General features: G+C 42.0%; 1 protein-coding gene across 2 annotated transcripts in view; it reads right to left on the bottom strand.

The window, feature by feature from the left end:
* Nucleotides 1-601: 601 nt before the first annotated feature.
* ADAMTS9 (ADAM metallopeptidase with thrombospondin type 1 motif 9) overlaps nt 602-25772 on the bottom strand; it is a 190574-nt gene continuing 165403 nt past the window's right edge. For both annotated transcript variants that reach the window (XM_006158026.3, XM_006158025.3), the window contains 9 exons: nt 21566-21760; nt 19670-19802; nt 18824-18918; nt 18614-18708; nt 18391-18524; nt 16596-16687; nt 10024-10128; nt 3785-3879; nt 602-730 (listed from right to left, as the gene is read on the bottom strand). In XM_006158026.3, the coding sequence (XP_006158088.1) occupies nt 3790-3879; nt 10024-10128; nt 16596-16687; nt 18391-18524; nt 18614-18708; nt 18824-18918; nt 19670-19802; nt 21566-21760 (939 nt within the window). In that variant the 3' untranslated portion in view covers nt 602-730; nt 3785-3789. The remainder of the gene's footprint in view (nt 731-3784; nt 3880-10023; nt 10129-16595; nt 16688-18390; nt 18525-18613; nt 18709-18823; nt 18919-19669; nt 19803-21565; nt 21761-25772) is intronic.

Here is a 25772-nt window from a genome sequence, read left to right as displayed (position 1 = left end):
TCTGGTGCACACATGTGCCCACTGGTAAATTAAAAAAAAAGTGTTTACAATTCTGAGTCCGAAGGTCACTTAAATACATACTCTATTAGCACCAAGGCAGCATTTATTTTTTCCCAGAGATCACATGAAACTGAATAGATTCTTAACATAATAGTTGGTACAATCGTGTTATCACTAACTTACTTATTGGCTTATGCTACTTTCCTAGAAGTGTCAGAAATACCCTTAATATGACTGTCATAGCACCTGGATGATGGCTAGGTTGTTTTAAAAAAACAAATTACAATTTTTAAAAAGTAACAAGAAAAAATTTACAGATAAGAAGTAAACAATAGTGTACCGTGATAATGAAGGATCACTTTTGTCATAGTACTACATATAATGTAGAGTACGTAAAATGCAGTGGTCTGACTGCAAGGGACAAAATAATGCAAAGGCAGTCATAATAGAATCATTTTACGTACAAAAATATTACATCACAATAAATAATTTCCAAACATAAATATTAAACTTTACATCATTAGGATATTCCACATATATATATATACACACATATATATGTATAGATATATGTATGTGTATATATGTATATTTATATATGCATATGTACACACACATGCACGCACACATGCATACAAATTCTCACGCACACACATGCACCCAAATTTCAGGTGGAGGTATTGCATTACTATCCTTCATCCATCCCATAATGGCTTCCTCTTCAGAGCACCTGAAATGAAATAAACAAGCCAGGATATATAAACCTTCTGCCTCAAATGACATAGACAAGTAAGTAAATCATACATTTTGACACATAAAATTTAAAAATAACACCTCTTTCTCCTAAAGTTTAACAGTAGTATTTGTTTGTTGTAAGAAACATGAAGTTTTCAGGGAAGTAATAAAGAATGAAAAAAAGGAGAAACCAGTACCCTGAAACCACCTTCTTGCTCAAGACAACTGCTCTTCAAATACTGTTAATTCCTCTAGTCTTCTATATGTAAATATTTTATATATCTATGCACTTACCTATTTCACATAACACATATACAATATATAATGTATCTCATTAAATATGAAGTATAACAAATATATATAAAATGGGAATTTCTGGGACCAGTAGATGGTGTAATGGTTACATCACTGGACTCCCACATAGTTGACCACAGTTCTAGTCCAAGACCCAGCAGCTTAAAACACACCAGGTGTGTGTGTGTGAGCATGCATGCTCAAAATCCCCAGAGGAGAACGGAGGAGAAGGGACTGTGGTGTGGCCATCCCCCCCGGGGGGGGGATTAAATCTTGCTTTTTGTCTCTCTGGTGAGCGCACGTACCCTACAGCAAAAACTTCTCTAAATAAGTAAAAGAGGGATTTCTAGCAATTCCCTGCTGATTTCACCTATCTCTATCCCATCTTCCTTCTGGTAAGAAATCCTTTTTTGTTCTTCGAGAACCACCTCTTCCAATGGAATGTGTCAGTGACCTAGTTCTAGGCAGATGCATGATTGCTGCACCCAGCACACTGTGATTGGTTCAAAAGTGTCCATGTGACCTAGTCACAACCAAACAAAATGTTTTACAGAATGGATGCTGAGGGTGAGTATGTTTTAGTCAACTTTTCATACCTATGAGTTCTGCACATACAGATTCGACCACCGTGGATAAAAAATATTTGGAAAAAAATTTAAAAATCAACACCATAACTAAAATAATATGAATAAAATAGTACAGTGTGACAATTATTTAAATAGCATTCACATTGCATTAGGTATTACAAGTAACCTGGAGATGATTTAAAGTATATGGGAGGATGTTTATAGGACATATGTAAATACTATGAATTTTATAAGAGGGACTTGAGAATATTCAGATTCTATAGTGTCCTCAGGAGTCCTAGAAGCACTATACTTGGATCATAAAATAAGATGATGTAATCCCAGAACTGCACCCAGGGACTGTGGGGGAGATAATCTGCCTAAGAATGAAGCCACTTATGAGGTAATTATTACTGATAAATGGAAAGAGAAAGAGTACTGAAGACTCTGAGCCTCTGGATCCAGCCACGTCTGAAGCAGGAATACCACTTGGGTATCTCTATTATTTAAGGTAATAATTTATTTCCTTTCTCTAATGCAAAAGAAAATCCCACTTTAAGATCAGGGTATTGAATGTAAATATTTAATGAAAGATTAAAATACTGACACATATGTCAAATAGGTACTCCTGTGTCAGGATGCAATGGACTGGAAGGTTGAAGGAAGATGCAGGAGGGTCCCCTAAGTTGGTTGTGTTCATCCCGTACTGCTGAAGGCACTCAGATGATATGAAGTGTCCAGTTCAGTTTTTGTCCAGTAGGGGAAGCTCTAACTAGAATATTGGAGTTAGTTTAGGAAGTACAAGCCATTAGCTTGCATGCCTCTTGTGGACTGTTAAAATGCAGATTTGATTGCATAGGTATAACATTAAGGTGGAGAGCCTGCCTGTCAAACAAGTTCCCAGATAATGGTGATCATGCTGGCTCATGGACCAAACTGTGAGTGGCAAAGGTATAGCAAAGTGTAGTGACTGAAAGCACTGGCTTCAGTTCTGTCAAGGGAATTCATTGTGACGTGAAGGAAGCCACTTAATTATTTTGGGCTTTAGCTTCTTTATCTGTAAAATAAGGATGACAGCCATGCCATGTGGTTTTCTTGTTCCTTGGGAACCACCTCTTCCAATGGAAGCTGTCAACCATCTGATTTTAGGTAGGTATATGATCACAGCCCCCAGGACACTGTGATTGGTTCAAGGAAATAATGCCTAGAAAGTGCTTAGTATGGTGAGGGTTCAACAGATGCCATTGCTATTATATTATTATTGTTGTTGCTGTTGTTCTCCTGGGCAGTATTTCTCAAAGATGATCTGTAGGTCACCTACCACACAGAATTCCCTGTATTAAGAAATAGAGATTCCCGGGCCAGCAGGTGGCATTGTGGTTAAGGTGCTGGACTCTCACATGGTCGACCATGGTTCAAGTCCCAGACAGAGTGGCTTGAAACTCATGCCAGGTGTATGTACATGTGTGCCTAAAAATTCTGAGAGGAGAATGGAGAAGGGATTGTGGCATGGTCATCCCCCTTGGTGGGGGGTGATTTCTTGCTTTCTGCCTCTTTGTCTCTCTGGTGAGTGCACACACCTTATAGCAAAAATATCTCTAAAAAAATATTCTCTGGAGCCAGTAGGTGGTAAGGTAGCTAAGGTGCTAAACTCCCATGTGGCCAAGTCCCAAACCTGGCAACTTGCATCTTGCTTTCCCTCTCTTTCTCTCTCTCTGGTCAAATTAAAATAATTATAATAATAATGATAAACTGTAAAATTCTAAAACAAATTTTTTAAAAAATTTTATTTTGTAATCCCTTCCAAGTTGGCTGCGGTGCCATATACCTGTAATCTCAGCTACTTGGGAGGCTAAGGCAGGAGAATTGTGAATTTGAGGCCAACCTAAGCAGTACAGCAAGGTGCTGTCTTGAAAAACAAAAGGAAAAAAAATCCGACCCCTGGATCCATCAGAAACCCATTGATGTGGTACCTGAGAAATGTGATGCATGAAGCCTAGGGAGCTAATGTTTGGGGAGAGAGAACCAGCTGGCTTCAGTCAGGTGAGGACAGATGAGCAAGAGAGAGAGAGGATAATATTAGGTCAACTTTGAGATACTTAACACTAACTTTGTCTGAGGGAAACTGACCTCCCACTGCTCATCATTAGGCTATAGGAAAAAAGACAGAAAGACATAGGACTACTTACCTTAGCTATAAAACTCGAACCTCCAGGCCAGTACCAGAGGATGGAGTACATTTTCCACAGTAACCACCACATTTCCCTATGACTCGGGTACCATCCTGCAAAGAGATGTACCATCTTAGACTACCTGCTTTGCTCATATTTTCAAGGCTTGCACCAGCTTTTGGAGAAGTCATTCTTGCATAGTTGGTAGGCTTTCTGAATTAAAATGAAGCCCAACATACTTACCATGGTCTAAAGCAGGGATTGACAAACTATAGTCTGGGGGCAAAAATGCAACCTACTACTTGTTTTTTAGTGGCCCGTATGTGAAGAATGGCTTTTACAGTTTTAAATGGTTGAGATATGGGACCCGCAGGTTGCATAGTGATTAAGGAGCTGGACTTCCACATGGTCAATTGCAGTTTGAGTCCCAGACCTGGTGGCTGGTGAATCATGACAGACGCATGTGTGTGCATTCCCAAAATCCTGAGAGGAAACCAGAGGAGAAGGGATTTGATGTGGCCACCCCCACTGGGGGATGATTTCTCACTTTTCTTCTCTGTCTCTCCCCAGTGAACTCATGTGCCCTATGGTAAAATAAAATAAAATAAAATAAAATAAAAATAAAATAAAATAAAATAACAGATAGTTGGGAAAACCAATCAAGAATATTTTTCAATATGTGAAAGTTATATGAAATACAAACTTCAGTGTCCATTAATAAACTTATATTGCAATACAATCATGTTAATTCATTTACCTAATGTCTAATGGCTACTTTTGTGTTGTAATAACGGAGTAGTTGTGACACCTCTCAGTTTCACACTACTGCTCAGTGCATTACACATCACAGTGCTACAGGTTTGAACTTGACAGTGTTTTGAGTGCCATGTGCATTGCTAGGTCATAGCATTTTATTTATTTGTTTATTACCAGTGCATACTATTATGACAAATCAAGAAGAGAAAGGTATGCTTTGGTTTTTATTTTTATTCTTTTTAAATTTTGCCAGAAGGTGCATGTGCTCAGAGAGACAGGTGAGCTGGAAGAGGGAGAAAACACCCATAAGTGGGTAGTCACACCTCAATCCCTTCTCCTCCATTTCTCCCCCCCTGTTAGATTTGGGGTACACATGTACATGTACCTGGTGTGTTTTTCAAAGCTAGGTCCGGGACCTGAAATGTACAGTTGACCATGTGGGATCTGGCTTCTTTGGCTACCAGACCACAGGGCCAGTCCAAGAAAGATAGCCTTTGAATGTTAATTTTTTAAAGATACAATACTATATGGATTATTTTGCTTTTGAATTTAGAAAAGTATTATTCATTAATCAATGGCACTATAGCACTGCTAAATGAATACATTATATACCAACATTACCAAACTAAAGACTCATAACAATATTCTTGTGCGCAGAAAAACAATGATCAGAAATTTAGAAAATTTAAAATTAAATATCTACCATAGCATCATTCCTTCCCAAAATAAAATAAATTCTCAAGTGGCTCATCTATTAGCCAAGCAAGGAAAACAGTTTACCTGTGATGAGGTAATTAAACTTCACATAACTGTAACATCTAGAGAAATGTGTTCAGAGAAACACAACCTTCTGCAAAAGCAGTTGCTCAAAAAGTTGATGACACTGAAAACCACATCAACAGTCAATGTAAAAAACAAAACAAATAATTTTGAGTGGTTCTGGCTACTGAGAAGTCAACAGATATTACTGGTACTGTTCATGTATTATTGGTTATTTGAGACAATGCCCAGCCAAAGTAATTAAACATCTATTCCATATAAACAGTTTTTGTGGAGTAAGTACAGGTGAAAATATTTCTTTCTTTTTTTTTTTTGGAGAGGGTTTTGCTATAGGGTTATGCATGCGCTTGCCAGGCAGAGAGAGATAGAGAGAGACAGAGAGACAGAAAGTGAGAAATCACCCCCCAGTAGGGATGGCCATGCCTCAATCCCTTCTCCATTCTCCTCTTGGGATCTTGGGCACGCACATGCACCCGGAGTGAGTTTTAAGCCACCAGGTCTGGGATGCAAACCGCGGTCGACTACATGGGAGTCTAGCAATGTAGCCATTATGCTAACTGCTGGTCCCCAAATATTTCTTTTTTCTTTCCTTTTCTTTCTTTTTTGGAGAGATTTTTGCTATATTTCTGTCTCTCTGTCTCTCGCCAAAAAGAGAGAGACAGAGAGACAGAAAGTGAGAAATCACCCCGCAGAGGGAATGGCAACGCCACAGTTCCTTCTCCTCATTCTCATTCTCCTCTTGGGATCTTGGGCACACATGCACACATGCTCAGTGTGAGTTTAAGCCATCAGGTGCAGGATTCGAACCACGGTCGACTACATGGGAGTCCACAGCCATTACGTCAACTGCTGGTCCTGAAGTGAGATTATTTCAAATAAGTTGAGGAAAACTACTACAGAACAACTTAAGTGGGATTTGCTAAGACATGTTAACAACTGAGGGCAATAAAATATGAAGGGAGCAGAAAAAGCTTTACTTATATACATTTATAAAGCTTATGAAATGGTAGGATGTTAAAAGCCTATGGTTATTCATCACACTATTTTTCAGTAGGTCTTTTATGGAAGGCCTTTGAATTTATTGGTGTTATAGACCTAGTACTGCCAATGATGAAACTCATCTGTTACCATGAAATAATCCTAATCAGTTCTGTCAATTTTCTGTCTGAACTAGAAGCTGAAAACCTTGAGTTGTCCTATACCCCTGAGCAATTCTATCACTTCACAGTAATAAGGTTTTGTTTTGATTTTTAAAAATAATTATTTAATTTTATTTATTATTTCAAAAATTTGTCCTAGGGCATGTGCTCATCAGAGACAGAGAAAGTGAGAAAACAAGCCACCAGGTTTGGAACTTGAACCACGTTTGGCCATGTGGGAGTCCAGCACCTTAACCACTATGCCATCTCCTGGACCTTATTTTGATTTTTGAGCTTAGGACCAAGATAATTTTTTTTTTTTCCTGACCAAGAGCTGCTTACAATCACTATATCTGAAAATTGAGGTTTTCATGTTTTTTCCCGGCAGGAAGGTAGGAGAAAGTGGGGAATGATTATGTAAGGGCTGAGCCAAAGCAGGGCTGTTTAGAAAGGAGTAGATTATAACTGGCTGGGGTCTGAATGTCACAGAAGAGAATGGGCTCTGATCCCTCAGGGTGAAATAGTGGTGGGGATTGAGTAGGAGCAGAATATCACACAATTTCCAAAGTGTGTTCCATAAACACTGGTTATTTGGGACACTGGAAGGTGTAACTTTGTTTTTATATTTTAATAACCTGCTAGAGAAAGCATGCACCTGCCAGAGAAAAACGGGGGCTGAGGTAATAAAACACCCCCCACAGGGAATGATCATGCCACAATCCCATCTCCTCCATCTCTCCTGCTTTTTTAGGACTTTGGGCATGCATGCGTGTGGTACACATGTACACATACACACACACACACACACACACACACACACACACTGTGTGTTTTTCAAGATGCAAGGTTTGGGACTTTAACTGCAAAGTTGGCCATGTAGGATCAAGCCACCTTAACTGCCATGTCACTGGCTGACCCAAAGGGTGTAACTTTGAAAGAAAAGTTTTGTGGTAGATTTAATTTAGTCAGTTATTCTCTAAGTGTGGTCCAGGGGGGTGGGAAGGGGGAGGGCCTGAGGGTGGCACACTGGTACCACAACTGGACTCATGGGGGAAAGGTCTCAGGGTGTATCCTCTGTCCTCTCCAAGAATTCTGGGTCATGCATATGCATGTTCAGGATCTGAGCCAGCTGAGATAGAGGGTGGGTTGTGGAGTGAGGGCCCTGTTGGCAATACTTGTCTCTGTCTCTCTCATGGAAGAAACTAAAAACCACTACCACCACCAACAACAAAACTATGTGTTGTGAAAAACAACTGTGGAACCATTTGGGGGAAAAAAAAAACACAAAGAAGTGGTCCCAGAAAAGGTACATTAAGCCTCACATGGGAAATTGTGAACAATGTAAATTTCCGGCCTCTCCCCACACTGATCATGTCTACCAAACCTGCAGGTGGTGCTGATGCACCTGGAGTTTGAGAATCGCAGCTTTGGGGGATGCTGGTCCAAACTGAGTCACACATGTTCTCTTTCAACCTCCAATGCTCTAATGCTTACTGTGGCTTTTAAGGAAGAAAATGCAATATACAGTTTCTTCCAAATGCACTGGGCTGTGGAGACCCATTTCCGCAGAGCATCCCTAGGGTTGGAGCTTTGTGGACTACATTGCAGGTCAGGCACAGAGCGGTGTTTCTTCAGGCAGCTGGGAGCTACAGCATGCTCAGTCCCAGCTCCTGGGTATTCATAAGGAGTGCTCGACAGGCCTTTGAGATCAATTCTGAGATCTGACTCTCTGAGCTGTCATAGAACACCAAGATTAAAAAATGCTGACAGGCAATTGGCAAACCAGCTCGCTCCAGCACAAGGCGAAGCTGTTCCAAAAGGCTTGGGAACTGCTGGTGTAGTGATATTTTTTTCCAGAAGGTGGCGCTGCAGACTTTAATTATTTTTGTTTCTATAGTTCAAAGTGCAGTGACTGCTGACAACTATAATAGAATCAGCTTCTGTTACAGTTTACATAGTTTCCTGAAACCAGGTTTTGAAAAGTTTCTGTTGTTGTTCTTCTGAGTCATTGCCACATAACATATAACATATTTTAAAAGATGATGCACATTATAAAAATATACATCTTTATTTATCCATTAAAAACACCCCAGAATGGGTAGACTTTGAAGAAAAGAGGAAAGGAAAGAATACTGCAAGTTCATAGCACTTTTAAAAGCAGTGTCTTTATGTCTTTACTCTGTCCAGTGCAATGAAAAATATTTTAACAAATAATTTAAGAGCAATCAATGTGGCAAATTAATCAGATTTGAGGTTACTGACTGGCTTCAATGGAGAAAAGAGGAGGTAAGATAGTTTTTCCCCAAAACTCAAATTTAACCCTTGCCATTAGAAATATAGATAAAGAGGCCAAGATTTTCCCAAAAAGTGACAATTGGATATTTTCTCTCTACCTGGGCGGGAGCAGAAGCCAGGAAATCTACTTCTAAACAATCTAATTTTGATAAGGTGGGAGTGTTTCTGATAGGGTTGGTAGGTTTAATGAATAAAAATACAGGACACTCATTGAGATTTGAATTTCCAATAAACATATATTTCTTCAGTGTAAGAATGTTCCATGAAATGTTCAAGACATACTTAACAGCAAAAAGCTTGCTATTTAAATGAAAGGTTTAACTGGGTATCTTGCATCTCATCTGGCAACCTTCCTTTGGAATAAAACTCTACCTTCTCGGTTCTCTTCTTCTGCCTCCCCTGCTCACATTTCTGAGGCAATCTAAAGGTAAGGCTTGGACAGAGATTGTTCTCAGAACTCCAGAGGGAAGGCTGTAAGGGGCAGCAGTGCTGCCTGGCTACACACGAGAATCATCTGGGGGAGTTTTAATTCCCACCCTTGCCAGAGGCTCCATCCTCAGGGATTCCACTGTGGTCCATCTGGGTAGGAGGGACCTGGGTGTGTGTATTTTGAACTCCCCCAGGTGACTCCAACGCACACTCAGGCTGAGAAGAGGTACTCAAGTCAGAGCTTCTGCCACTGTACTGCGTTGACATATCACTTGAGGACCTTGTTGATGTGCAGATCCTAAGCCAGTAGGTCTGGGGCCCCAGAACCTTCATTTCCATCAGTTCCCAGGTGATCCTGACGTGCCAAGTGCTACATTCTGAGCAGCAAGATTTTAAAGCATAAAAAACTGATTATGGAAGCCTGTGCATGGACTTCTAATTATTTGGAAACATCACCTAACAAGTTAACTTTCTTCTAGCCCCATTTGTATTTCAATTCTTTGAGAGAAAACAAAAAAGATATCTCCCTTTGGGTTCACAAAAGTGAACTGCCCACTGGCTAACTGCACTCCTGAACCCCATGCTCGACAGAGGCGTCTCCTTTAGCTTCTTGGTCAGGCAGCCCTTCCAATTACTCAGATGGTTCTGATGCTCACACATGGAGGCAGAATTCTCCAGAAGGGAGGCAAGGCTCATCCTGTTGCACTAACATAATAGCATTTTGCTCTCGATTTATTTCCTACATTTTCTTCCTGACATTTTGCAGATGACTTGAGGAAGTGAGAAAGCACCATCACCACAGTTACACAAGAAAGAAATGAGGACAAAAGCCATCCTGGGACCAACCTATACCCTTACCGGTGACTTCTTGATGTCAGAGACCGCGTAATTCCCTTGAGATATCCACCTGGCAGATTCGGTTAAAGACAGTCCAGTTCCATAAAGGTTGATGCTAAAACGACCCTGGAATCAGTGACCAATGAAAAAGATGCTTAGTCCACGTGCTGTTCCAAGCAAAAGTAAAGATGACAAAAAGCACTTTGGAAAGGAAGACATTAATTATGATAATTACTAATTATTGATGGTGTTTTGTTTTGGTTCGTCAGGGCCAGGCACTTTATGTGCATCATCTTGTTACTGTGAGAACTATTTAAAGGGGGTAGTGTTTAAGATAGGAAACTGAGGCCCGCCTCAGTCTGAAGTGATTAACCTCTTAGGATGCAGTAAGGGGCCTAAGTCACAGCCTCCTGACTTCAAAGTCCTCACTCTCACAACCACCTCATTTGGCCTCCCTAGCACAGCAATCCTGATGTTGCTCACAATTATCAGATTCCTTCAGGAACAAAATGCCACAGTGTAATTTTTCTAACAAGATCTCCTTGCCAAAGCTTCCTGGGTTTCCAGCTCCCTGCAGGGATCAACACACAACGTACCAAGCACAGCAGGGCGGGACTTCAAAGCAAAGGGGCTTTCCCGGAATGGCCAGGAGAGGGCGCGCTTAGCCTGCTTAAGACCATCCTGAATCAGTCTGGGGTTGGGCTTCTTTCAGGCCCGGGAAAAGGGATCAACAGGATCTTCACAATGGGCTCCAAGGGTCCCTTTCTTTCTTTTAAAGAATTATTTATTTACTTTTACTTATTTATTATTGTAATTTTAAAACTCACCAGAGAGAGAGAGAGAGAGAGAGAGAGAGAGAGAGAGAGAGAAGGAAAGCAAGCCTGGGGCTCAAACTACGGTTGTTCGTGTGGGAGTCCAGAACCCTAACCACCACACCACCTGCTGGACCCACAGGGCTATCTTTCAAAACGTGGTCTTAGATACTTGGCTATATTTAAGGACATTGCAGCACAGGGACCCTCTCCTTGCTTTCTCCATGTGTCTTTCAAAAAAAAAAAAGAAAAGAAAAGAAAAAAAAGATTCTGAAATAGTTTTTTGTTTTTGACTTCTGACCCATAAGGAGCTATTTCAGAGCTAAAAATGTTCTACATGCACACACTTTGGTGTTTGCTTTCTGCCTCCACGCATCTATCCTGTACTCTGCCATGCAGTCTCCTATTAAGTAAGAGGAAAGTGGTGAGGTGGAATTCAGTGTGGAAGAAGCCCTTTCATGGGATTAGACCCCAGACATAATTTTCAAGCTTTTGGAGAACCTTAGTTTTTTCATCTGTAAAATGGAAAGTACCTCCCCCAGAGTACTGTAGTAAGGATCAAATAAAACCAGTCATGTAGCTCATGGCTGGTACTTAGTAGAGATACAAAAACGTGGGCATCGTGCTTCATTTCCTAAGCAGCTCTTAAGTATTCATTTCATCTTTGCAACCTGAAATGGAGGACAGGGGTTTGGTATGCTCTGCTCATTTATATCAGCTGTGTAACCTATAAACAGACACTAGGAAGACTCTCATTAAATATTACATCCTAGTTTTGCAATTGAGACTTCCAGGACCAGGAGCAGTTGGAGGCCTCCTTCCTGTGCGAGCCCCATAAATATTTACTAAGAGTTTATAAACCCTTCGGGAACCTTAGACTCCACATCAGTAAAATGGGTGTAGATAGGATTCCTGCTCACAAATGTAGCTAAAGGATTTGGTCTGGTCTAAGCTGGCAGTTGTCAGTGGGTTGGTTTTGTCCCCAGGGGCAATTTGGCAGGGTCAGTGACTGTGGTTTGTCACAGCTGGTAGAAGGAAGGGTGTGGGGGGCACCACTAGCACCTGATGAGAAGAGCCCGAGGATTCTGCTAACAGCCCACCAGTCACAGGGCAGTTCCAGCAGAGGATCTGCTAGCTCCCAAAGCCCAGTGCTGGGCCTGAGGAAGCCTGGGAAGGGGGTAGACTGACCCCATAATCCCTACTCCTCTACTGTCTTCCAGTGTGATCTGGAGCAAGTGGCTTAAACTTCGTGAGCCCATCTGTAAAACAGGTTAGTAAGATCTAACCTGTGAGTAAGAAGTGACTAGACAGGAGGCAGAATACATGTAATTTGCAGACATAGGTGACATCCAAAATATACTTTTGGAAATGATTTTTGATGACAGCACTATATAGATGTTAGTGGTTCTTATGCCGAGAGGTCTCATCTCCCAGGTGTTTGTGACTGTGGCTCTCCTCAGGCTCAAGGCCCTCCTTCCCAGCCTCTGCATACACTGGAGTCCGCTGCTGCCTTCTCTTGACTAGTCGTATTCTTTTTTTTTTTTCTTGGCTATAGGGTGTGTATGCTCACCAGAGACAGACTCCTCAACCCCCATCCTTCCCGTCCCCAGGGAGGGATGGCCACACTACAGTCTCCTCTCCTCCATTCTCCTCTTAGGCTTTTGGGCATACATGCCCAGGGTGTTTTTCAAGTCATCAGATTTGGGACTTGAACTGTGTAGTAGGCCATGGGATTCAGCCACCTTTACCACCAGGCCACTGGCTGGGCTGGCTTAATGTTCTTTCTAGCTGTGTCCTGGGACATCTTTGCCTCTAAAGGCTTTATCTTTGAGGTCTAAAGGCACAAGAGTTGTAGCTATTACCGTCTGATACTAATGTTAAACAGGAAAATCTATTAAGAATTATGCATGTACTACATGGTCTATAAAGACTTGCAAAAGATATGATTAAATCCAATAAAGATCCTGGTGTCTTGTCTTTTGACAAGAGTCAGTGTTGTAGTAATTTTGGTTGGAAATGGGATCAGACACATTCACGATCATGAACATGGATTCAGATATACTTGGGATCAAACCCAGCCTCTAAGGAATATCAGCTGCATGGGTTGGGGCAAGTCATTCAACTTCTTTACTCTTCACTTTCCTGGTCTTTAAAAAAAAGGGGGCATTCAGGGGTCAGCAGGTGGTTGAGGAGCTGGACTCCCACATGGTCAAGCACAGTTTAAGTCCCAGACCTGGCAGCCTGAAAACCACAGCAAACAAACAAACAAACAAACAAATAAATAAATGTTAAACAAAGTATGTGGGGTGGTATTCTTAGGGATACTGTGGGGATTAACTGTTATTCTGATTTGGAAATGCTGAGCACGTGCCCAAGTATAGTAAATGCTGGCTACAATATATGCATCAATTAACAACACCATATCTACTGTGATCAGGATAAAAAAAATACATAATTGGCTATTTTTCAAGGTGAGGACTCTCTGTGAACCTACCCTTATGATAAATAAATCCCCAAAGTAATAGGGATGGCTGAGGAAGAAGAACAGATTGTTACCAGAGCAACCTCTCTGCTTTGATTTCTGTGTAATCATTAGGTCAAAGGATGAACCATCCACTCTAAAGCTGTCTGCACAACTGTGCTTTCTACAAACCATTTCCTTGGAAACCGATTTAATAACTCATGTCTTTCATCAGTTTATTCTATAAGTATCCTATAGGGTTTGAAGAATATGCTGGGGGAAAGGACAAATTACCATCTCTCTGGTTTTGGGTTTTCCCATTTAGCAGTTGCTTCCATGTCAGAATTTAGCAAATCAATCAGTTCGTTTGTTTGAATTATTAAAATAAACAAATGCAAATTACCTTTCATTTGCTTAAGCTTCCTAAAGGATGTACATATAGAAACCAGAAAACCCTACAACATTTGCAAAAGGTAGGACAAGACTAACCTATTACTGTTGAAAGACAACCTATATCAATGGAGTGTTTGAAGCCATCAACTGCCCTAAGGAAACTGCACTTCAAAAGTCTGTAACTGCTTTTCCAGCTTTTGGGTTTCATTGGGCATGTGTTATTACAAGGGACAACATAAATTTACATTTAAAAATACCCTTCATTTGATGCAGTTTTTAAATGACTGATTTCATTTTCTTTGTATTTATATGTTTAAAAGATTGCCTGAAACATGAACACTGTACTTCATAAAGCAAACTTGATGTGCAAATTCAGAATTGTTTGTTTGGACAATTAGATGGACATTTAAAATGGAACTTCTTTATTCTGACAAGCTCAGCAATAATGCCCTGTGTTAAACTGTTTAAAAGTTTTCCCTCTTTTTTTTTATTTTGCCAATAAAGTTTTAAATAAAGACCATCATACAATAAAAAAAAGTTTGCGATTCCTGAGAATGTCTTGGACGAAAGGCTTTTTTTTTTCTTTGTTTATTTTCTTTCTCCCCTGAGAGCCTTTTCTTCACTTCTCTAAAATGTTTAGCACTGCCCTGTTAAAGTGTAGGACTGAGAAAACACTTAGTTAAAAGAAAATTCAGATGTGTTTGTCTTTGGAAGGCCTCTGGGGTTAGGGGTAAACCCATCTTGGGAGACAGTGCTTGGGATTGTGGATGTATCGTCAGTACTGGTCCCCAGACTTTGGAAAGCTCACAGACAAGGTGAGAAATTCCAAGCACAGAGTCTAGGCACAGTTGTGTGAAGACCTCATGAAATCTAAAGAAAAAAACAGCCAAGTTCGCCTGCCCAGAATCATTGAGTTCCCTTTGTTTATCCCACCTTCCAAGTAGAGGAGCTTCTTGCAAAGACCAATGCCTGCTTTGCAGAATTAGCGCTGGCTGATTATTACAACATGTTCCAAAAGGCAAGTTAAAGCTTGCCTCACGTCTGAAGAGGCAAGAAAGTGCAGAACTGCCGAATGTGCAAAAAATTGCCACTTTGAGCTGCTCTGCTGAAGAGCAATCCAGTAGAAGATAATGAATTTGCACTTCTGGTCTGAATGTTACAAATTTTATAGATCTCAAGTAGGAATAGGAGTATAAGATCAAGTCAGTGACAACTATCGACTACCAACCTTGGTCCTGGAGGGCTTTTAGAACATATTATTGTATCATGGTTATTTATTTGTCATTCTCTCCAGTAGATTCATTCCTTGGGGATGGCCCTTTGTGAGTCTCTAATACAAGGAAGGTCCTGGTATAAAATAAGCCCTTAAGAAATGTCAGCTGATTTGTTAAGGTATATCCTACAGGCATTTCTGGCTATAGTTAGGGTCAAAGGAAACCCAAGTAAATTTTGCGAGTTTTGGAATCTCCAAAATTGTTTATTTTCTTTCTCCCCTGAGAGGACATCCAACATCCATTTCTTTTAAAAAAGATATATTTCACATTTTGTTAAAAAAATTAGAAAACCAGGGAAAGTTAAGCACAATAAATAAATAAATAAAAGGGTTGTCAGAAAAGTTATGGTGTATTTTTGCACAGAAAACCAGAAAAATATGTCATGACTTTTCTGACAACCCAATAAAATAAAACTTAGCAACATACCCCTCAATTATATACTGATAAAGTCCTTCCACATTTTTCTCTATTTGTACACTATTTTAAAACACAGATAAGGTGATATAGAATGTTTTGTTTTGTAACTTGTTTTTTCTTTTTTAATGTTTTTGCCATAGGGCATGTGTGCTTTGGGGAGGGAGGGAAAAGTGAGAAATCATCCCCCACAGGGGGGATTGGTCATGCACAATCCCTTCTCTTCCATTCTCTTGGGATTTTGAGCATGCACACACATGCACCTGGCATGAATTCCAAGCTGCCGTGCCTGGGACTCAAAACATGGTCAACCATGTGGGAGACCAGTGCCTTAACCACTTCCTGCTGGCCTACAACTTGTTTTTCTATCTAATCCCAGAGCATTCTCTATATCATGTAACATTTGAATTTTTTTTTTTCTTTTTTGAGCGGTTTTTGCTTTAGGGCGCGTGTGCTTGCCAGGAAGACAGAGAAAGACAGAGAGACAGAAAGTGAGAAATCATCCCCCGGGGGGATGGCCACGCCACAATCCCTTCTCCTCCATTCTACTCTTGGGATTTGGGCATGCACGCACATGCGCACGTGTATGTTTAAGCCACCAGGTTCAGGACTCAAACCGCAGTCGACTACATGGGAGTCCAGCAACATAGTCATTATGCTAACTGTTGGTCCTGCAGTATTTGGAATTTTTAATGGCTGAGAGTAATGTGTTGGACCCACTTATACTGGCCTCTGAGAGTCAATTATGTGCTTCTCTTCCCAACTCTCTATTTAGTGACATAATTTTGATAGCCTGAAATCAATCATGAGGAGAATATTTACACCAGAGAAATTGGCAAATGGTACAAAGATCCTCCTTCCTTTTTCTTGGACAGTTAGTCATTAGACACTTACCAGCACTCCACAGACAACAGTTATTTTATTAAATAGCATAATTTGTGTAACTAAGCCCTATTTATCTGACATCTAATTTGTTTCTAATTTTTTTAGCATTGTAATGATGTGTTTTGCTGAACACAGAATTTAGGTGTGTAGCTGTGATTGTTTTTCCAGGAATCACTCTTTGTAGTGGCATTATGGGATTAAACACTGTGAGCATTTGTGAGGGTCTTGATACATGTGGCCAAACTGTCCTCCAGAGCTAGCATTCTGATTATATTCCCAGAAACAGATACAACAGAAGGTGCCCCTAGGCTACGGTGGGAGATTAATCTTATGGAAGAGGGTCCAAGAACATACCTGAGGACACTTGGCAGCACTGTAGCAGTCACCAGCTGTGGCAAAAGGGACAGGATGTCCTTCACTTGTCCTTGCAAACTGTAAGTCAGTGGCTGTTGGAGGAGAAAGAGTTAAAGAAAAAGGAAAATAAGAGTGGGAGGAGGAGGCAGGGAAGGGACAGAATATGAACACAGAGACAAAAGGAAAGAATAATAAGAGCAAATGGGAGAGAAAGAAAAAATTCAAAGTATTAGTGAGCAAATAATTCCAGATGTATAACTGCTTGATCCACGTTGTGTCTGGTTCTGAGCGTTTTGTTCCCAGGTTTTAACAGCACTGACTATCTGTTTCCTCACAATCTAGAGGCCAAAAATGGGGTTTAAAATGACTCTGGAATTGATTCCTACATAAATAAGTGTGTGAATCACCTCACTTACAGCATTATACTAGACAACTGTGAACCTTCTGTCACACCACAACCCAGGCTAAGAACAGGGAAACCAGCCAGGAATGCATTTCCAGCTACTTAGAAGTCATCCCTGAGGTTTTAGCTGTCCTCCTGTGGCCTCAGCACCAGAACTGACAAAATGTGAAGCAATTAGTATCTACATCTTGAAATTATTAATGTTAGTTTCTCAAGTTTGGGGCTAGCTTGTAGGTGTTTTTGTTGTTGTTGCTTTCTTAAGTAAATAAAAACAATGCTGACCCTGAGCTCATGTTTTTAACCTCTGATTTAGATCCTGAGACGAGCACTCTAAATGGATAAGGAAGAGTCAAATTCAGGGTTCTGTAAAGGCTGCCTGTGGGACTGCAGGTGGAATCACCTTTCTGCAGTTAACCGCAGAAATCTACCGGGAGGGAAATCTTAGGTGCCCCATTCTTTGGGGAAAGGGCTCATGCTGCTCCAGCAGGTAGAACACCTGGGTCTTAGTGGAGCATTTTCTAAGTAAACTGTAGATCCTTTGCCATTCAACCTAGCTGAAAGCAACTCAAAATATTTGGGTACAAATCAAGTTTTATCTACTGCAAGGGGAAAGCAATGCGATATTATGGGTACAATGGCAATGAAGAAGAATAAATTATTCATGATTTCTGGTTTCCTTCTATTCAAGGTCACATGTTTGGATAATTTAGCTGTCTTCAACCACTCCTACAATTACTTTCTCTTACACATATGCAGTGCTGGCCAGAATATGAAATCAGCCCATGCACAAGCTGGTTTAGCAAAGGTAATTCTAGCTAATTTTCTTCCATGAATCCACAATCAGATACAATTCACTTTCCTTCCATGTAAGCATGTACACTGTGCTAGCGGGCACTGGCTTAGTGGCCAGGAGGTATGGAAGGTATCCACATGGCTCTCTTAGCTCTAGACTTTTGTACCAACTGTTTCCTATACCTTACAGTAAAGTTACTACCTTTGCTTTCCATACCCCATGCCTGACCAGCCCCTACCTAACCTTAAGTTCTCCATTCAGGTGTCATATTTTCTGGATGATGTCATTCCTCCCCTGCAGTGACACCACTTCAGTGTGCTTTAATCTCCCTCTCTCCCTCCTTTCCCGCCTTTATCACAAATCCGATGAAGCACATACATGTGCCGTGTACTGCCAAGGCACTAAGCATCCAGCAGTGAACAAGGACTGAACTCCGTTCTCATGCAGGCTAGACGGGCCTGGCGATACTGCACTGCTGCCCCTTGTATATTCCTCTTCACAGTGTCAGGAGCTCGCCCCCAGCCAATGTGCAGGACACGTCTGCTGACTGAACGAACAAAGAATGAACACATTCCCACATGACACCCCACTGAACTCACTTATGATTTGCATGCTGGTCAGGTCTATTCTGATTTTCTGGAAGCTGGAAAAGCCAGCTGCTGTGTAATCCTTCCGACACTGGCAGTCATCACGACGGCTCCCATTGTAGGGACATTCTGTTGGGTTGTGCAATCTAATTTAGAGAGAGTGTTCTGGTGAGGATGGGAAAGTAACTCCAGGCATCTCCAGGCATCTGGGCACCTCTGAGCCTAGTTCTCTTACCTGTGCCCATAAACCTCGGAGAAATTCTCAGAGTCTCCATGTATCAGCGTCACGTATTCTCTGGGGTGGTCAGACTGCATCCCTGCACAGAATATCTGAAAGAAAGATCGGAAACCACCCATAAAGAGCAGCTCATAAATGAGACGATAAGAGCAAGGATCATTCACTGTAACAACATTCTCAAAATAATGACTGACACCCAGCACTCACCTTTAGGACCTTTCCACTAACAATCAGGAAATATTCACCATCTTCACTGGCACCTTTGAGTCTTTTTACCTCCTTGCAGGTCTGAGGTAACTCACCTAGAAAACACAGATAACAAAAATAAAATATGATGCTCTGAGATGTACAATATAGGTCTATGAAACAAATTAAATTATTTACAATGTAACTTTTTAGCAAAGAAATTGATTTATTTTTTAACAGGTTCTACAATGTATTTCTTTTTGGGGGGGAGAGGTTTTTGCTACAGGGCGCATGCGCTCGCCAGAAAGAGACAGAGAGATAGAAAGCGAGAAATCACCCCCCAGGGTAGGGGGGATGACGACACCACAATGCCTTCTCCTCCACTCTCCTCTCGGGATCTTGGGCATGCACGCACACATACCCGGCATGAGTTTAAGCCACCGGGTCCGGGACTTGAACCGTGGTCGGCTATGTGGGAGTCCAGCGACATAGCCATTACGCTAACTGCTGGTCCCTATAATATATTTCTAAAAAGAGAATGAAACAAGTGAACAAAGACCCCCTGTGTTTTATGCTACAAACAGATAGTGTTGGGACTGGATAGGGGCATAGTGCTAATGCAACATTGTGTGGAGCTGACCCATGTGGAAGGTCCTGGGTCTGTGTCCAGACACCTCCCTGAACACACTGGTGCAAGTGCTCAGGATCCGGGGCCAGCTGGGGCTGAGAGTGGATTACAGTGTGAAGACCTTGTTAGGAGTACCTGTCTCTCTATAGCTTGCTCGCTCATGCACTCTCTCTCTCTCTCTCCTGCTCACGAGAGAAAGAAAGAAAGAAAGAAAAAAGAGCCTCAGTTGGCCAACTTACAGTTATAGATGTTATGGCAGATTTTTCGTTCTTCTGGCTTCAGATCAGTAGGGCACATGTGGCTGGGCTGGTCCTCATTGGTTAAACACTGCACAGATCTGTGCATCACTCCAATGCCACAAGACACCGAGCACTGTAAGGCAAATTTGAGTTAGAGGGGTGCCCATTACTCTTGGGAGGACTGGGCCTCTGAGGCCATGGAGCTCAGAGACCCGATGTCAAATGCAGGGTGACATTTCAGACCTGTAATACTGAAAACAAACTGCTAACATTTATTGAGCACTCACTACTGGCTGGCCAGTCTCTGCGCTAAACTTTATAAGCACACATGTATGCAAATACTTACACATATAGGTATACACATTTACATATATATGAAACATCTATACATAGGCATAAAATTACATGTATAATCTGCCTTTTTAACTGTGGATTCCACATCCAGGGATTCAATTGACCTTGGATGGAAAACGCTGTTATTGTTAACATGTACTATATAGTGAGGCAATGATGCTTGCCTATACTAAGCAAGTACAGACTCTTTCTTGTCATTATTGTCCTAACAATACAGTATAGCAACTATTTACACAGCATTTACATTGTATTCGATATTACAAGACATCTAGAGAAGATTTAAAGTATATGGAGGGTATGTGCAGGTTATATGCAAATACTGTGCTTTTTATATAAGGGACTTGAGCATCCTTAGATATTGAAGGGTGACTGTAATTATATTCATGAAGGGGCTTCACAAAGTTCATGGAAAAAAGCATATTATGAAAAAACTACATAATAGTTTAAAAAATTTTTTTGCACCAAAAAAAAAAAAATCGTAGTCTAATTGTATTTTTCCATGAGCCTTCTGAAGTCGTCTTGTATATATAATGCACAGTTTTTTTCATTTAAGCCTCACTACAATGCTTTGAGATGGGACTATCACTGTTTGGTTTTTAAGTGGGAGATTGGGGTTCAAACATTAAGGAATTTATTCAAGGTCATAGTGGAGCTGGAATTCAGACTCTAGCTATTTCAACTTGTCAAATATTTGCCTGATTACTTCTTTTTTGGAAAGGTTTTTGCTATAGGGCACGTGCGCTCGCCAGAGAGACAGAAAGCGAGAAATCACCCCCCAGGGGGGATGGCCATGCCACAACCCCCTCTCTTCTATTTTCCTCTTGGGATCTTGGGCACTCAAGCACACGCACCCAGCATGAGTTTAAGCCACTGGGTCTGGGACTCGAACTGCGATCAACTACATGGGAGTCCAGCGACATAGCCATTACACCAACTGCTGGTCCTGCCTGATTACTTTTAAAGAGTGAGAGCCATGGTAACTTTCCAGGCAGTCCCAATTTAAAATATTCTGCCTGGTGGTACCTCCAACGTGATGACACAGCCTATGTGAAGAAGCACTAGAACATATAGACCTCTTAACAACGTAACCCATAATAACTAATACTTTTGCAACTCTTATTGTTAGAATCTCAATTTTTTAAAAAAATTGTGTTGAAATATATGTAATGCCAAATTTGCTCTAATACCTGTTTTTTAATATATATAAACTCATTTCAGTTCCACAACCACCCATTTTGCAGATGAGGAAATTGAAACATAAAACTGATACAATGTGCCCAAGGTCATTCATTTGGGAAGTGGCAAAACTGGGATTCATATCCAGCTATCTGGCTTCAGGGTACATGTTCTAACCACCAAACAAGACTGCCACACAGGAGGAGATTCCTTCTATTGCTATCAGCCCATCTCCTGCTAAGTCCCACCTCTCAGCAGAGGCTGTCCTGAAGTAAATTTACCCAAGAGAGAGGGTCACACAGGACCTGTGTAAGGCAGGGTTTGAGGTCCGAAGGCTTCCAGACTGAGGACTCAATGTGTACTTACACTGCCCCAGTTGCTGACCCTCCAGGTGGCTGAGACAGGGCATTCACGCAGGAAGCAGGGATGCACGCTGGGGGGCTGTGTGCCTGGGCAGTGGATGGTGGCCTGGTAGCTGTACTCGTAATTCTCCTTCCCGGTGTAGATCTCGCTACAGGAGACCAGTCTTTGTTTGTAGCCCTTTCCACAGGTCACTGAGCACTGAGAACAGAGAGTTGAGAGAAGAGGTTCCAGCAGTGGCTGGGTCAGCCCACAGTGGGCCCCTGACCTCAGCACTGAGCACTGACCCAATGACAGTGCTGCTGAGAGCTCTTATGTCTTGGCTTATTGACTCATTTCAATAGGACTCCAGGCACATGGGGGACAGGTAGCGCTATGACCCCTCCTTGGATGTCTCAGCTTCCATTGTGGGTGGAGTGCTTTAAGCCCCTTACAGGGGGTCCCTAGGGGTGGGGGACAATAGCAGGAGGAGTTCCAACTGTCATTCAGACTTTACCTATAGCCCAACCACCAGCTGGCAAATCATGATTGTCCAAACTTACAATGATCACACCAGAGAGGAGACCAAATGGGGACGGCAGGAGGGCCACAGTCAGTCACCCTCTGAGTTGGCAGCATGCTGGGTGGGAAATCGCAGTGCAAAGCCAAAAGGCGACTCTGGAACAGCTTTCCTCCCCTAGTGGGTGCTGTGTGCGCTCTGTCTACCCTTCACTTAATTTCTTTCTCTCTTCTCTCTCCTGGTTATATAAGGAACCTTCAAAATGTCCGTGAGTAAATTAAATTAAAGTGTGACTTTATTTTAGGGTAAAAAAGAAATTGAAATCCATGCATAGTTTTTCCATCATATCCATTTTCCATGAACTTTAAAAAAAGAGAGGTAATTAATTTTTAATCTGCTATAGGGCATGTGTGCTTGACAGTGAGAGACAGAGAGAGAGAGAAAACAAGTCGCCAGGTCCTGGACTCAAACTGTGGCCAGCCACATGAGAGTCTAGTGCCTTAATCACTATGCCACCTGTGTAACATGACTGGCGTGTTACTTTTCTGCTTTCCTATCTTTTTAAATCATACGGTCACTTTACTCTTTTATCATACCTGTATGGCTTTAAAGACTCAACCAATACAAACTGAAAAGGAAATAAATGTAATTCATGCTCCAGCTCCCTTCTGTGAGGGAACATGTAATTGTTCGTTTACAGTCTTCTAATATGTCCAGTCTCCCAAAGTATTTTGTATCACTTTCCACTTAAAAATAAAACAGAACTATAATTCATTTAGTGTTTATGATAAGTTTAGGCAACATCACTGAATAACCGACCACCCTCTGTAAAGGTGCCACATGGAGAGGGAGTAGCAGTACTCTCTAGACCTAAGGACTTTAAGTGGGGCCAGGCGAACCCCTGGGAACAGTATGCCATATTCGGCTTTCTCCAGAGTGAGAGAGCAGTTAAAAGCCACTGTGCCTGCCCCTCCCTGATCCTTCCTACCCTGCTGCTTTTCCTTGCCTGTAACTTTTCCAGGGAGAGGCTCTCCTAGAAGTCCTGCAGACAGGAGCAGACAAGCCCAGCCAGAGGTATGTTGAGCATCCATACGCGCCTTCCCTTCCAGCTGGCTTGGGACCTGGAAATGCTCCACGGACATTTCTTCCTTCTTTGGCTGTGGTTGTGTAAATGCCTGAAGGCCCAGTTGACACCAAGCCAGGGTAGTGCGAGGCCAGCTCAGGACATGCGTGGACAGACGGCTCACACACACACTGTCCAACCTGCGGGGATCTGCGTCTACCCCAGCTCCTGCTGCACTGACCTCAGCCTGTACTAACTTTGACCAGGAAAGTGCTGAGACCCTGAAGAACCACAAACCAGGAGCAAATGCAGCCCACTGGCCAGTTATATGACAATCACAGTGGCTGATAGTCTTTTGTTGATGAGACTGAGACCCATGTACAGCCACGCTTTACTCAGAGGATTCCATGTCTCAGAAAACAAACTGGAAAGAACAGACCCTCTTGGCTAGCTGATTACTGCATTGTGAAAATGCTGACTGCCTCTGGCTTCCTCGAACTGGTTCAGACCAGAATTTTTAAGTCTAAGAAACTCCTGATGTTGGGAGGGGGTGGGGGTGGGGCAGCCCATGGCTTAGTGTTTAAGGGAAGGCAGGTCTTACATGGCCAACCATGGTTGGAATTCCAACCTAGTGGCTTGAAAAAATGCACAGGGCCATGTTGTGCACCCTAAATCTCAACCGAATGGAAAAAGGAAAGAGAAGGGATTGAGGCGTGACTATGCCTCATTAAAGGGTGTCTTTCCCCCCCACCCCCTCTGTTTCTGCCTCTCTAGTGAGTGTATACACCCTCTGGCAATTAAGAAATAGAGAAAGAGAAAGAAAGACAAACAGAAAGAAATGAAATGATATGAAAAAAATTCCTCCTGGGGAGGAAGCTCTCACTGTAGACACTCTGTGCCTTCGTGTTAGGAACTTAGTTCCTCCTGAGTGGGCATGACTTTTCTAATTTGCAAACAACAGCAAAGCAAAATAGAACAATAAGGATGTGGGCTCTCTGCCTTAGTGATACACTTCTTGACCCACCAGGGACATGCTTTTATCTGGAAGGGAGTCAAAGAGCTCCTCTTTGCTTGTCTGCCTAGCCTCTTCCAACTCAGGTGTGCAGAGCTCAGAGAACACATGGACTCTGCAGGGAAGAGAGGGCCCTGGGAGGAAGCATGTCTTGTTTTAGAGGGATTTCTGGTGCCAGTCCTTTTCAGCATCTCTTCTTGCAGGTTTCCTACTCTGCAGTCCCTGCATGTGTGGTAAGGAGGTCTGTCTCTAACTCTTCAGTGTTGTCCTGTAAATTTGCGGATTTTTTTCTTTTTAAAACATTTTTTGAGAATTATTTAATTTGATTTATTATCATTACTATTTTTATTTTTAATTTGCTATAGGGCATGTATGCTCACCAGAGAGAGACAGAGAAAGAATGTGAGAAAGCAATCCACCAGGTCCAGGACTTGAACCACAGTTGGTCCTGTGGGAGTCCAGCATCTTTAAACACTATGACATCTGTGACCCCAATTTGCAGATTTTTCAATCCATGATAATTTGTAAAAATGTGGAAGGCTTAAAAAAATGTCTTCCATCTCATTTTTTGGAGGATACAGTTATATTAAAGCTATAGGACTAACATGACTGAAACTTTAGAGAGAGCCCCAAACTCTTTTAGTGTAACAAAACCACCACAGAGAAGATTCACTATGATGAAGATGACAATCGTGGCTGAGTAAAAGGTACAGAAACTCCAGCCAGATAGAACCGAGCCAGAGGCCAAGAAAGAGGAGGCTCCTAGGAGGCAGAGGGTGAACAATGAATGGAAAGAGACTTGAGAGGGTAAGAAAGGAGGTAGACAGAAAGGCTTTCCTCCACCGAGAGGCCAGGGGTGGGCTTGTGTGGCAGCCCTGGAAACCAGAAGTTAGGGACCAAATTTGAGGAGGAACAGGCAGGGTGAATCCAAGAGAAGAGAGGAACCATCCCCAGATACCCGCCTCCAACCTCCCCTGCCTTGGGAAATCAAGGAGTGGAAAACTATGCCTCAGATCCAATGTCAGAGTCTACTCTGGTATCATCTGGACTCCACATGTTCCAGACTGACCAACAATAAATCTATTTCCTAATGATCTTGGCCACATCTCCTCTCCAATCTCTAAGGGGCTATTTGGGGTGTATTGAGAACATGTTGGGTCAGGGCAGAGCGAGATTTCTCAATCTCAGCATCATTGACATTTTGGGCCAGACAATTCTGTCATGGGAGCTGTGCTGTTTGTTGTAGGAAGGTTAGCAGCCTCCCTGGCTTCTGCCCATGAGATGCCAGTAGCATCTCCCCTTCCCCAGTTGTGATACCAAACATGTCTCCAGATACAAATGTCCCTGTTGGAGGATGAAATTACTAGAGTACAGTGAAGGATGGGGAGACAATCTTAGCGAAGCCTGCAGGACCAGCTTTTGTGCACAAATAATTCATCACTCAACACATATAACATTCAAATATAATTCACTCTATTAAAGTGTGGAAATGCTGCCCTATTGAATTTTGAAGAGAACCCAGTGGTAGCAAGCACACTGTGTAAAAATCTTTATCACCTTTGCTGTGAGCTCAGATGCTTCCCTTTGACTCTAAATTCTTTTGGGTTGGTAACAGCTGGTTTTGATGCTATAAGTCTGT

The sequence above is a fragment of the Tupaia chinensis genome, unplaced genomic scaffold, assembly GCF_000334495.1.
Source record: "Tupaia chinensis unplaced genomic scaffold, TupChi_1.0 Scaffold000569_1, whole genome shotgun sequence".
NCBI lineage: Eukaryota > Metazoa > Chordata > Mammalia > Scandentia > Tupaiidae > Tupaia > Tupaia belangeri.
This window is presented reverse-complemented; position numbering and strand designations above follow the sequence as displayed.